The following is a 14020-nucleotide window of genomic DNA, read 5'->3' as shown; positions in this document are numbered from 1 at the left end:
ATCCCCGGCTCCGCTGATTGCTCCTTTAGAGAAGGCGGCCTGGAAGCCAGACGCGGCCCTGATGGATCAGCGCTGCTTAGACTTTAGAATCATTTAGAGGACTTTTGAAAAACGCAGATTCACAAGTGACTCCAGAGTTTCTCTTTCACCAAATCTGGCTGAGATGGGGATCTGAGGGTTTGCAGTTCTAACCAGCACCCTAGTGAGGCTAATGCTGCGGGTCCACGGCCTACACTTTGATGACCGCAAACGACCTTACATTTCAGTGAGAGAGAGAGAGAGAGTGCATATATAAAATTAATAAGGATGTCGGTGGCACTTTGTGAACTATTGAGCTAATCAAGTTGAAGATGCACACACCTTATGATTGCGATTCCACGCTTCAAAATACGCTCGAAAAACGTGTATGTGTGCATCAAAAGATGTGGATGGAATGTTAAAGGCAGTACTGTTATTTTATTAGTATTAATTTTTTTGGCCGCACCGCGCGACTTTCAGGGATCTTAGTTCCCCGACCACAGAGCACACCCGTCCCAGCAGTGGGAGCGCCAAGTCCTAACCAGTGGACCGCCAGTGATTAAGTCCCAGCATTGTAATTTTACTTACTTAAATTTTTTATTTTGAAATAATTTACAAAAAATTGCAAGGATAGTACATACAACTCCTATATATCCTTTATACACATTCACAAATTAATAACTTAGGCCACATTTCTTTTTCTGAATCATTTGAGAGAAGATTGCATACATCAGGCCACTTACCCTTTAATCTTTAAGTATGTATGTCCTAGGAACCGAAACTGTGTGTGCTCAGTCGTGCTTGACTCTTTGCAACCCCATGGACTGTCGCCTGCCAGGCTCCTCTGTCCATAGGATTCTCCAGGCAAGACTACTGGAGTGGGTTGCCATTTCCTTCAGGGGATCTTCCTGACCCTGGAATTGAACCCATGTCTCCTGCATCGGCAGGCGGATTCTTTACCACTGCCCCACCTGGGAACTAAACTACAATGCTCAAATTCATTAACGATCAATTCACTAATCTATATCCCGTATTCCAGTTTTGTCAACTAATAATGTCTTTTATGGGCTTCCCTCGTGGCTCCACAGTAAAGACTCTGCCTGCAATGCAGGAGTTGGAGATGCACTGGTGGCTCAGTGGTTAAAAAGAAATCTGCCTCCCAATGCAGGAGACATAAGGGAGGTGGATTCAATCCCAACTGTTGTTGTTTCGACTAAACAACAACAACAACGTCTTGTATAGCACGTTCTCCCCCTGGGCAGGAAACAGTCCAATGTAATGTATCTAGTTGTTTCTTCTATCTAATGTTCCAGAATCTGAACCTTCAGATTCTATTGTTATGCTGTTGACACTAAGAGTATGGGTGGAAACAACAGTGAGATCCACCACACGCCTATTAGAATGGCCAAAATTCAAAATACTGACAGCACCACATGCTGACAAGGATGCAGAGCACCAAGAACTCTGTTCATCGCTGGTGGGAATGTGAAATGGTACAGTCACTTTGGAAAGACAATCTGGCAGTTTCCACCGAACTAAACATACCCTGCCATACCACCCAGCAAAATTAGATTCACTGGTATTGACTGAAATAAGGTGAAAACGTCTATCCATACAGAAACCTACACATGAATGTTTATAGCAGCTTTTTACATAATGGCTAAAACTTGGAAGCAAACAAGATGTCCTTCAACGGGTGAATGAATGAACTGTGGTACCTTCACATCCAGACAATGGAATACTACTTAGCACTAAAGAAATGAGCTATCACGCCACAAAAAGACATGGAGGAAACTTAAATACATTTTACTACATAAAAGAAGGTTACATATGAAAAGGCTATATACTGTATGATTCCAACTATATATGACGTTATGCTTGGGGGTTTTGTTTTTTTGTTGTTGTTGTTGTTGGCTGCACCACACTGCTTGTGAGATCGTAGCTCCCCAACCAGGGATTGAACCTGGGCCCTCGGCAGTGAATATGTGGAGTCCTAACCAATGGACCAGCAGGGAATTCCCCCAACTACATGACATTCTGGAAAAGGCAAAACTTTGAGAACAGTAAAAGGATCACTGATTGCCAGGTGTTATGGGGAGAGAGGGATAAACAAGCACAGCACAGAGGATTTTAGGGCAGCAAAAGTATTCTGTGTGATACTATAGTAGTGGATGGATATCATACATTTCTCAAAACCCAAAGAACATGCAGTATCAAGAGTGAACTCTAATGTAAGTCATGGACTTTGGGTGATTATATTGAATCAAAGTAGCTTCATTGGTTGTACTAGGTGTACCTGTCTGGTGTGAGATTCTGATAATGGGAGAGGCTGTGTGTATGCAGTGGTGGAGGGTAGATGGTAAACCTCTGTGCCTTTCATTCAACGTTGCTGCAAACCTAAAACTGCTCTAGTGTATTTTTAAAAAGAATACAGGGGTCTTCCCTGGTGGCTCAGTGGTAAAGAATCCACCTGCCAATGCAGGAGACACGGGTTCAATTCCTAATCCCAGAAGTTCCCATATGCCTCAGAGTAACTAAGCCCATGCGCCACAACTACTGAGCCTGTGCTCTAGAATCAGAGCTGCAACTATTGAGCCCACGGGCCGCCTACACCCCATGCACCTAGATAGAGCCCATGCTCTGCAACAAAAGTCTGAACACTGCAACTAGAGAGTAGCCTCTGCGACAAGAAAAGCCTGCACAGCATGGAAGACGTAGCACAGTCAAAATAAATAAGATTATTTTTAAGAATACAGGACAGTTATTTTATAAAAAATCCTCCATTGAGGTTTCTCTGCTGTTTCTTCATGATTAGACTCAGATTAAGATCTCTGGACTAGAACAGCACCCAGGCAACAGACTGATACTGGTCTGTGGTCTCTTAGGAACCCGGCCACAAAAGGAGGTGAGCAAAGCTTCATCTGTATTTGTAGCCACTCCCCATCATTCTCCCATCACCCCTAGATGGGACCATCTAGTTGCAGGAAAACAAGCTCAGTGCTCCCACGGATTCTGCATTATGGTGAGTTGTAGAATTATTTCATTGTCTATCACATGTAATAATAATAGAAATAAAGTGCACAATAAATGTAACGCACTTGAATCATCCCCAAACCATTCCCCCCACCCACCCTCCCACGCCCCAGTCCATGGAAAAAATTGTCTTCCATGAAACTGGTTCCTGGTGCCAAAAAGGTTGGGGACCGCTGGACTAGAATACAGTCCTTCTCAGATGTCACTGGAGGAACCCACTGTCAGCCCCTTATCGTTGATGTTAATTGTGATTACCTTGTTAAGGTTGTATCCATTTTCTCCACGTCATTTTTTTCTTTTGTATTTAATAAGTGTTTTTGGTATGATACAGCAGCACAGTTCCTAATGGCAGAAAGCAGAAATGACCTGTGTAAAAACAAAAGTGGATTTTTGTTTGTTTGTTTTTTTAGAGAGAAGATGCACACGTAGGAGAAAATTTTACAGCAGGGAATAATAAAAGAATTACAGCTATACATAACAACACAGTTTAGCCTTAAAAAGAACAATTCCACTTGTTTAAAGTTTAAAAGAATGCTAAAGCACACAAAATATTATTTAGGAATGCAAGTAAGAGTCTTACCTCATACAAACAAATATGGTTTTTCCCAGCAGTCATGTATGGATGTGAGAGTTAGACTATAAAGAAGGCTGAAAGTGAAAGTCGCTCAGTAGTGTCCAACTCTTTGCTATAGTTCATGGTATTCTCCAGGCAGGGATACTGGAGTGGGTAGACTTTCCTTTCTCCAGGGGATCTTCCCAACCCAGGGATCAAACCCAGATCTCCTGCACTGCCGGCAGATTCTTTACCAGCTGAGCCACAAGGGAAGCCCAAGAATACTGAAATGGGTAGCCTATCCCTTCTCCAGCGGATCTTCCTGACCCGGAATCGAATCAGGGTCTCTACATTGCAGGCAGATTCTTTACCAACTGAACTATCAGGGTGCTTTTGAACTGTGGTGCTGGAGAAGACTCTTGAGAGTCGCTTGGATGGCAAAGATCAAATCAGTCAATCCTAAAGGAAATCAACCCTGACTCTGCATTGGAAGGACTGATGCTGAATCTGAAACTCCAATACTTTGGCCACCTGTTGCAAAGAGTCGACTCACTGGAACAGACCCTGATGCTGAGAAAGATTGAGGGCAGGAGGAGAAGGGGGCAACAGAGAATGAGACGGTTAGATAGCATCACCAATTCAATGGACAAGAGTTTAAGCAAACTCCAGGAGAAAGGATAAGACAGCCTGGTGTACTGCAGTCCATGGGGTCGCAAAGAGTCAGACATGACTGAGAGACTGAACAGCAACATACAAACATACAAAATAAAACTATAATGAAAAAGGAACCATAAACAAAACTTTTGGATCATGATTTCCTATAAGGTAGAAGGCCCCTCAGGTGACTTAAGTGACAAATTCTCTTTAGTATCATGAATTGATTCATTCTTTCACTACACTGTTCAGCACTTACCTTAGATCAGGTCCTGCCCTTGGCACGGAATGCAAAGATGAATCAGACATACATCCTTGACTGCAAGGAACTTCCAGTTCAGTAGAGATAAGACATCTATATTTTTTTGCATTTGTTCCATTAACCTATAGTAAACTATTGTGTGACAGGCACTGTATTAAAGAAATATCAACTTGTTCCCTCAAAGTCTTGAGAAGACAGATAAGCAAACCTTTCATTACCCACCATTAGAGCTGGAGAGAGTGTTATGTGGACCCCAAAGAAGGCTGGGTAACTATCTTAGTGATTTCCGGCTGCTATCACAGGCCCAATGGATGGTTCGTAGACAGAGATTTATTTCTCATGGTCTGGAGGCTGAGAACCCCAAGATCAAGGTGTTGGCAGGTTTGGTGTTAGGTGAGAACCTGCTCTCTGGTTCATGGATGGAAGGGGCAAGGGAACTTTCTGGTATCCCTCCCTATTTTTTTTTTTTTAATTATAGGTTTTTAATTGGAGGATAATTGCTCTACAGTACTGTGTGGGTTTCTGCCATGCAGCAACATGAATCAGCCATGGGTACACACATGTGCCAGTGTCCCTGCAACCCAAGCAGCTGCGCCACCTCCACACCTGGGGCAGACCTAAGTCCTCAAGGAGTGTCTCCTTTTTTTATTTGGCTGCATGGCTTGCTGGAACTTAGTTGCCTGACCAGGGATTGAACCCTGGACCACTGCAGTGAAAGCACTTGGTCCTAACCACTGGATTCTCTCTCTCTTTTAATAAATGTTTGGCCATACCGCATGGCATGTGGGATCTTAGTTCCCCAACCTGGAACTGAACCCACGTTCTCTGCATTGAAAAGGCAGCCCATCAGGGAAGTCCCTGGGGTCTCTTTATCGAGGGCACTAATCCCATCCATGAAGGCCCTGTCCTCATGAGCTAATCACCCCGAAGACTTCAAAGACCTCATTTCCAAATACCATCACTTTGGGGATTAGGTTTCAACATATAAATTTGGGGAGGTGCACAAACCTTCAGTCTGTAGCACTAACCTAGTCTGAAGGTGAGTCTGGGAAAGTTTCTTGCAAGAGGTCATTCTTTAAGTCTTGAAGGGCCTGAACAAAAGGAACAGAAGTTTGCTGGAGGCAAGAAGGGAAAAAGGAAGAAGATTCTTGGCAAAAGAAATAACAGTTACAAAGGAGAAGAGAGGTGATGGGACTGGAGGCCAAAAAACAGCATAAAGACCCCAAATGAGATCCTATAAGAAAGATGAAGGCATGGGAATTCCTTGGTGGTCCGGTGGTTAAGACTTTGCGCTTCCATGGCTGGGGACCCCAGGTTCAGTCCCTGGTCGGGGAACTAAGATCCTACAAGCCTCACAGTGTGACCAAAAATAACTAATTCAATCATAATTAAAAGAAGATGAGGGTCTGAGTTAAGGCACAGAACATAAAGAGCCATAACACAGAGAAAGATAAATGTCATAAGTCAGATGTATGTAGGGCGATGTGGAAATTGTGGGAAGGAAAAAGCACTAATTACTTCACTATGAAAGGGGCATTAAATCTGGATTTGAATTGGGAATGAATTGTGATCTGTGGTCCTAAAAGCAAAATCTAAGAGGACATCCCCCAGAACCCACCGATAGAGAAAGCTTAAGAAATACACACAGGCAATAGGAGGCTGCAGAGCAGTTTCTCGCGTTCAACAAATAATGGTCTCATGCTGGGTGGACTAGAAGACAGAGACTGAGGCAAGAATTAAGCGCTCCGACTTTATGTGGAAGGTAGAATGCATGACTGGGAGAGAGGAAAGGAAAGGAAAAGGAAAGAAAAGATGAGATGCAAAGTGCGTGCGTGTCTGCCAAGTTGCTTCAGTTGTGTCTGATTCTTCATGACCCTGTGAACCACAGCCCGCCAGGCTCCTCTGTCCATGGGATTCTCCAGGCAAGAATACTGGAATGGATTGCCATGCCCTCCTCCAGGGGATCTTCCTGACCCAGGGATCTAACCCGTATTTGTTACATCTCCTGCAGTAGCAGGCCAGTTCTTTACCACTAGAGGCACCTGGGAAGCCCCTGAGATGCAACACAAAGACACAAAGTAACGTGTTCCCACACTGGCTACAATTTCATAACAGCTTGAAGACATGCGGGCCTTGGCACCTGCACCCACCAGACCATGCGGAATGTCTCTGGACAAGCTATACAGAGAAACCACTCCTTGAAACAGTTGATCCGAGCGAAGAAGGGCGAGGAGGACATTTATTTACTGGCTCATTTCCTGCTCTGATCCCCACTGCACTGTGGTTCTCCGTGAGAGAGTGAACTTGCCTGCCCCTCTGGGTTGCACCACCCAGCCTCTGGCAGCCACAGAGGGAGCGTGGTGCTCTGTTCCAATGAGCACACAGGTATCTGGAGGAGCCAGAAACTCCAGGTGGTTGGTTTGAGGTGATAGATGTGCAGCCAGGCTGGCTGGATGGAGCAGGCAGCTGAGAGCTCTGGAGACAGGTAACTAGGGAATCTGATGGGTCACATCAATATGTTTGATATAGCAATCAGAGAGGTTGTAATCAAATTACCATGAATACTCTCTGGCCCAGAAGTTGCAAATTTTCATGTCTGCTGGGGCCTGCAAAGGTTGCACCATAGCAAAGGTGCAACAGACCAGGAGATGTTGCAAACTGAAATAACCTACCTGCCTAAAGAATGTCCCAATGCAATATATGATCTACTGTTACCCCAAAGGACCTTGGGCCTTCTGTGGCTAGACTTTCTGGTCATTTTTTCTCTCTTTTTTTGGTTGAACTATGCAGCATGTGGGATCTTAGCATCATGCTGCTGCTGCTGCTGCTGCTGCTAAGTCGCTTCAGTTGTGTCCGACTCTGTGAGACCCCATAGACGGCAGCCCACCACGCTCCCCTGTCCCTGGGATTCTCCAGGCAAGAACACTGGAGTGGGTTGCCATTTCCTTCTCCAGTGCATGAAAGTGAAAAGTGAAAGTGAAGTCACTCAGTTGTATCCGACTCTTAGCGACCCCATGGACTGCAGCCTACCAGGCTGCTCCCTCCATGGGATTTTCCAGGCAAGAGTACTGGAGTGGGGTGCCATTGCCTTCTCTGCTTAGCGTCATGACCAGGGATCAAACCCTTGCCCACTGCAGTGGAAGTATGAAGTCCTAACCACTGGACCACCAGGGAAGTCTCAGAGAAAGAGAGAGTGTGTGTGTTGAAAACAAAGTCAGTCCACCTCCCACCCCCCTCCCCCATTAAGATGGGCCTCACTTGGGGTATTGTTGGTTTTAGATCTTAGACTCCTGAAAGGGAGCGTGAGGACATGCAGACCAAGGCGTCCTAACCTCACGAGAGTCGTGAAAGGTGGGCAGTCCTGGGGCACAGCTGCCAAGTTTTATTGAGATGGTGAGGAAACTGCAAGCTGATGATTTCACAATTTCATCTTTTTATTGCAAATAGATGGGGAAACAATGGAAACAGTGAAAGACTTATTTTTTGGGCTCCAAAATCACTGAAGATGGTGACTGCAGCCATGAAATTAAAAGACGCTTGCTCCTTGGAAGAAAAGCTATGACAATCCTAGACAGCATACTAAAATGCAGAGACATTACTTTGCTGATACAGGTCTGTCTAGTCAAAGCTACGGTTTTCCCAGTAGTCATGTATGGATGTGAGAGTTGGACTATAAAGAAAGCTCAGCACTGAAGCATTGATGCTTTTGAACTGTGGTGTTGGAGAAGACTCTTGAGAGTCCCTTGGACTGCAAGGAAATCAAACTAGTCCATCCTAAAGGCAATCAGTCCTGAATATTCATTGGAAGGACTGATGCTGAAGCTGAAACTCCAATACTTTGGCCACCTGATGTGAAGAACTGACTCACTGGAAAAGACCCTGATGCTGGGAAAGATTGAAGGCAGAAGAAGGGGACGACAGAGGATGAGATGGCTGGATGGCATCACCAACTCGAGATACATGAGTTTGAGTAAGCCCTGGGAGTTGGTGCTGGACAGGGAGGCCTGGTGTGCTGCAGTCCATGGGGTCACAAAGAATCAGATACAACTGAGTGACTGAAATGAACTGAACTGATTGTTTCATAATCATACCCATTGGTTGGTTGCACAATTTAATCCCAGGATACAGGTCTTATGACTTTCTTCGTCAGAAAATTTAAAGACTTGTGAGAAGCGTGAGGGATTGCTACACAGCAGAACTGTCTGAAGCTGTAGGCAGGAGGCTTTATTTTATATTTTTTAAATAATCTTTTTATTTTGATATAAGAATTTCTATATGCCCTTTGCCCAATTCATCGATTGTTAACATTCTGCCTTATTTGCCCCATAATTTGCTCTCATCCTATACATGTAATAATATGTATATTATGCATAATTATATATATACATGTAGTAAGTGTATATTTATTTTAATGTATAATTATATATATGATACATACACATGAGGTTTCCCAGATGGCACAGTGGTCAAGAATCTGCCTGCTGATGCAGGAGACACAAGAAATGTGGGTTTCACCCTGGGTTGGGAAGATGCCCAGGAAATGGCAACCCACTCCAGCAATCTGGACTGGAAAATTCCATGGACAGAGGAGCCTGGTGGGGTGCAGTCCATGGGGTCGCAGAGTCAGCTGCACACAGCTGAACATTGCAGAACACAGCGGCACATACTGTGTGTGCGCACCTAGACAGAAACTACAAACAGAGCAGGCACAGAAGCATCATGGCCTTGTGAAGATAACCCGGGCTCCAATAAACCATAATGAAAAAAATGTGAAAAAGAACATTTATATATATATATGTATGTATATAAATAAACTGGAACCACTTTGCTATACTCCAGAAACTATTAATAACATAACATCGTAAATCAACTATACCTCAATAAAAAATAAGGATAAAAAATAACTTGGTGTTTACAGTCAGGCAATGAGACTAGAGAGCCCATCACTTCCCTGGCTCTGTGGCTCCTGGCACGTACCTCCGCTCTGACTCGGTTTTCTCATCCGTGAAATGTGGATAATAACACGCAACTAGGTTTTGACGCAGACTGACTCACTGCTGGTAAAGCCTTTAGCACAACCACGGCGATTATCACTTCCAGTTCAACTGTAACACAGAGTCTGGCACTAAAATCTCAGAAACAAACTGCTATCTATACTCCCTGGGCAAGCTTCTACTGTAAAGGGCCAGATACAGTCCATTTTAGGTTTTATGGCTCATAAAGGAAAGCTATGACAAACCTAGCCAGTGAATTAAAATGCAGAGACATCACTTTGCCAACAAAGGTTGGTACAAAGCTATGTTTTTTCTAGTAGTCATGTATGGATATGAGAGTTGGACCATCAAGAAAGCTGAGTGCCGAAGAAGACTCTTGAGAGTCCCTTGGACGTTAGGGAGATCAAGCCAGTCAGTCCTTAAGAAAATTAACCCTGAATATTCATTGGAAGGATAGATGCTGAAGCTGAAACTCCAGTACTTTGGGCACCTGATGCAAAAGTGGATTCATTGGAAAAGACTCTGATCCTAGGAAAGACTGAAGGCAAAAGGAGACAAGGGAGGCTGAGGATGAGAGGGATGGCTAGCATCACTGACTCAATGGACATGAATTTGAGCAGATTCCGGTAGATAGTGGAGGACAGAGGAGTCTAGTGTGTTGCAGTTTATGGGGTTGCAAAGAGCTGGACACAACTTAGGGACTGAATAAGAACAACAAAGGCTCTGTTTCAGCTGCTCGACTGCCGTTGTGATCCCAAAGCAGTCCCAAGCAGGACGTAGAGGGTCAGAAGGGGTCGTAGTCTAATACAACTTTACTCATGGATGCTAACATTTGGATCTCATATCTTTTTTTTTGGCCATGCCTCAAGGCTTGTGGGGTTTTAGTTCTTAGCAGACAAAGGACTGAACCGTCTCCCCCTGCAGTGAAAGTATGGAGTTCTACCATTGTACAGCCAGGGAAGTCCGCTGCATCTTTTTTTTTTTTTTAAGGTTTCTTTATTTTTATTTTTGGTTGTGCTGGGTCTTCGTTGCTGGGTGGGCTTTCTCTAGCTGCAGAGAGTGGGGGCTACTTTGTAGTTTCGATACATGGGCTTCCCACTGAAGTGGCTTCTCTTGTGGAGCACAGGCGTTAGGCACACGAGCTTCAGTCCTTGCAGCACGCAGGTCCTCCACACAGGCTTAATTGCTCTGCAGCATGTGGGATCTTCCCAGAAAAGGGACTGAACCCGTGTCTCCTCCATTATCAGGTGGATTCGTTACCACTGAGCCACCAGGGAAGCCCCCCAAATAACTTTTAAGCTAATTTTAAAAACAATTACAGGGAATTCCCTGGCAGTCCAGTGGTTAGAATTCTGTGTTTCCACTGCAGGCGGCACAGGTTCAGTCCTTCAGTGGGGAACTAAGATCACACATTGAGGCAAGGTCAAAAAAAAAAAAAAAAAAAAAAGGAAGAAGAAGATACAGGAAGTGACACAAAACATGAATGACTAAGTGGCGAGTACTCCTGTAACCATGCTCTAGTTCAAGATACAAAATTTGGGGGGCCCTTTCCATTTCAGGCCCTCACTCTCATAAGTTATTACTATTCTTTATTATTATTACTTTATTTATTTACTTGGCTGTGCCAGGTCTTAGTTGTGGCATGCAAGCTCTTAGTTGCAGCATGTGCTGCTGTGGGAGCTAGTTCCCTGACCAGGGATCGAACCCTGGCCCCCTGCATTGGAAGCTCAGAGTCTTAGCCACTGGACCACCAGAGAAGTCCCATAACCACTAATCTTGTCTTTGATAACCATCACTCTCATTGTTAAAAACCAGACTAAGTTTGAAAAAGGTCTGCAAATTGTAAAAAAAAAAAAAAAATAGTGCTAAAGAAAAAAATTGGATACTTGCTAAAGTGGTAAGGAAGATTTTCTTCAAGATTTTTCTAATAACGCTCAATTCTACTACCACAGGTGGAGACGGATGGGTCTCAATTCTAACTACAGCAAAGAGAGCTGGGGATTTATAACCAGCAGAGTTAGGGGCTTGTGGGTGGAAAATTGTAAGATGAGGTCTCAAGGGATTCTTGCTAAGGGTTAGTCAAAGAGTTAGATGTCAAGAAGAGGTGGGATGGGGATGAGTAACTTGATCAGATAACAAGAACTGGGGGATTATTCCCAAACTGATTTAGCAGGATTCTTTGCTAAGAATTTTTTTTTTTTTTTGCTAATTTTCTAAGACTGGACAATTCGGGGCAGGCAAGGACAGGTCAGGCACAGAAGGCCAAGATCCAGGTCTAGAAGAGTCTAGAAGAGTCTCTCTAGTCAGAGAAGCCTAGTTAAAGTTTAGTCAAGGAGTCTATCAATAAACTGTAATTTTTTTGGGGGGTTGGTGCTTGCAGTTTGGCTTGTGGGATCTTAGTTCCCCTACCAGGGATCGAATCCTGGGACCACCAGGGAATCCCCTAACCTTATACTGTTACTGTTAACCTCAAGTCTCAAGTTAACAATATGGGCTTCCCTAGCGGTTCAGTGTTAAAGAATCTGCCTGCAATGTAGGAGATTTGGGTTCCATCCCTGGGTGGGGAAGATTCCCTGGAGCAGGAAAATGGCAACCTAGTCCAGGTTCCTTGCCTGGGAAATCCCAAGGACAGAGAAGCCTGGTGGACTACAGTCCCTGCAGTCACAAAGAGTCGGACACAACTTAGCGACTAAACCATCAGCAAGTGAATATATTTAACATGAGTGCATTTTGTAGTGTTGGGGCCAGTGTGAGGAAAGCAGGAGAGACTCCACCTTGAAGCCTGTCATCCATCTTAAAGACAGGATGTAAACTGGGCCTGAATCCTGCCCAAGAATGAGAAAACCATTGCTAATGAAAACCAGGTCCCCTGGAGACTTTCCTCCCTACAGATGGCAAAGGAAGACTGTAGTTGACTCAGGCTGCCCCTGTTAGATTAACCATGGAGATATCCCCCATTGATGTATAATCATTGTTCCCCCCCTTTAACCTTAATTGTTTGTTCTTCTAGCACCTACTTGTTGTAAAACTCAGTCATACACAACAAAGAGGTTGCTAACTTGTAACCACTCCCGTGGTGGGGGTGGGGGTGGGGAGCATTATAAAACTGGGCCTCTGGGAAACATCAAGGTCCTTGTTGGGAACTGATTCCCCTTGGACCTGCTGGCATAATAAATGGCACTTCACATTGTCTTGTGTCCTTTGAGGTGTGTTTCCGTGATTCCGGATTCCACAACAGTAGAATGTTAACGTAATTCAATAAAGCTGGAAAATATGTATACATACATTTGAAAGCGATTTCCCTAAACCCGCCTTCCTCTGAGACTCAGTTTTGATTAAAGTTGATTAAAGTGCAGCAATGCAAAGGGGGGATTTGCAGAGAGTTTTGGCAACCAGGTAGGAAAAGACAAGTTCAGGTTCAGATCTAGGGGTAACCAGCAGTCCTGGACTGGTTAACTCACAGTAGAGTCTCCCTTTCCCCAAGTGTAAAAAAGAGATCATACTAGATATTTTATTCTACTTGACAGACCTGTTTGCATTACAGGGATGTTGAGTGGCTTAAAAGCAAAACTGAAAGATGGGAGCCGTTGGTACTCTTATCTCTCAAAATCCAGCATGAAATAAAAATTCCGCAGACCCGGGTGCCTTGAGGGTAGGCATTCCTGAAGATTTTGCCACAGTTGAACCACACCTTTTAATGTATCAGTAACCTGGAATAATGGTTCTCAAGCTTTGCGTGCTGTCAGAATGACCTGGAGGGTTGTAAAAATAGATTTCTGGACCCTATCCCTAGGGTTTCTTGGGCGAGGCCTTGTTCCTTCCAATTCTAACACGTACCAGATAGAAGACTGGTTCAGGGACCACACTTGGCGGACCCCTGGATGTTTTCCAGACTGCCCCTATGAAGGGCTGAGGATCCATCTAGTCCACTTAGGTCTATCTGGCCCGTTTCTGTCGTGTCCAGGGAGCCGGGAAGCAAGGAGACCCTTGTTAAGGTCCAAACCCGAGGTGCGTTATCAAGCTGCTGACAGCGAGTACTCCTGAGTGTCTTTGCAAAAGGTTCCTCCCTCCGGCGGAGGCCGGCCGGGGTCAGATAACACTGCCCTGGAGTCACGCGGCCGCGCGTGGCCCCAGGCACTCGCCTGCCCCGGCTCCGGGCTCCGCGGCTGCGGCGGCGGGCCGGGGCGGGGCGCGGGGCGGGGCCGGCGCGGGGCGGGGCCAGGCCCCGGTCCTCGGTCAAGTGACGCCGACCGGCTGCCCGGGCTGACTGCGGAGCCGAGAGGCCCGAGAGTGGACATGCCGGGGGTCGTTCGCCTCCTCGCCCTGCAGCTGGTGCCGCTGCTGCTGGGCTCTGCGCATGGTTTGCACGTAAGTCCACAGGACCCCCGCGCACAAATGATGAATCGGGGGAAGGCTGGCGGGGAACCGGGCTGGGGCTGCGGCCACCTGGGGCCCCGCAGGGCGGAGGTCCTGGGACCCCGAGGCACGCCCGGGCCCGCCCGGCTC

At 45.5% G+C, this 14020-nt stretch overlaps 1 protein-coding gene across 1 annotated transcript in view; it reads left to right on the top strand.

The window, feature by feature from the left end:
• Positions 1-13733: 13733 nt before the first annotated feature.
• Positions 13734-14020, top strand: part of GLB1 (galactosidase beta 1) — a 101874-nt gene continuing 101587 nt past the window's right edge. Inside the window, exon 1 of the mRNA XM_065932930.1 lies at positions 13734-13882. Coding sequence (XP_065789002.1) covers positions 13811-13882 — 72 coding nt within the window. The 5' untranslated portion in view covers positions 13734-13810. The remainder of the gene's footprint in view (positions 13883-14020) is intronic.

This window comes from Muntiacus reevesi, chromosome 4 (genome assembly GCF_963930625.1).
Source record: "Muntiacus reevesi chromosome 4, mMunRee1.1, whole genome shotgun sequence".
In the NCBI taxonomy this organism is placed as follows: Eukaryota; Metazoa; Chordata; class Mammalia; order Artiodactyla; family Cervidae; genus Muntiacus; species Muntiacus reevesi.
This window is presented reverse-complemented; position numbering and strand designations above follow the sequence as displayed.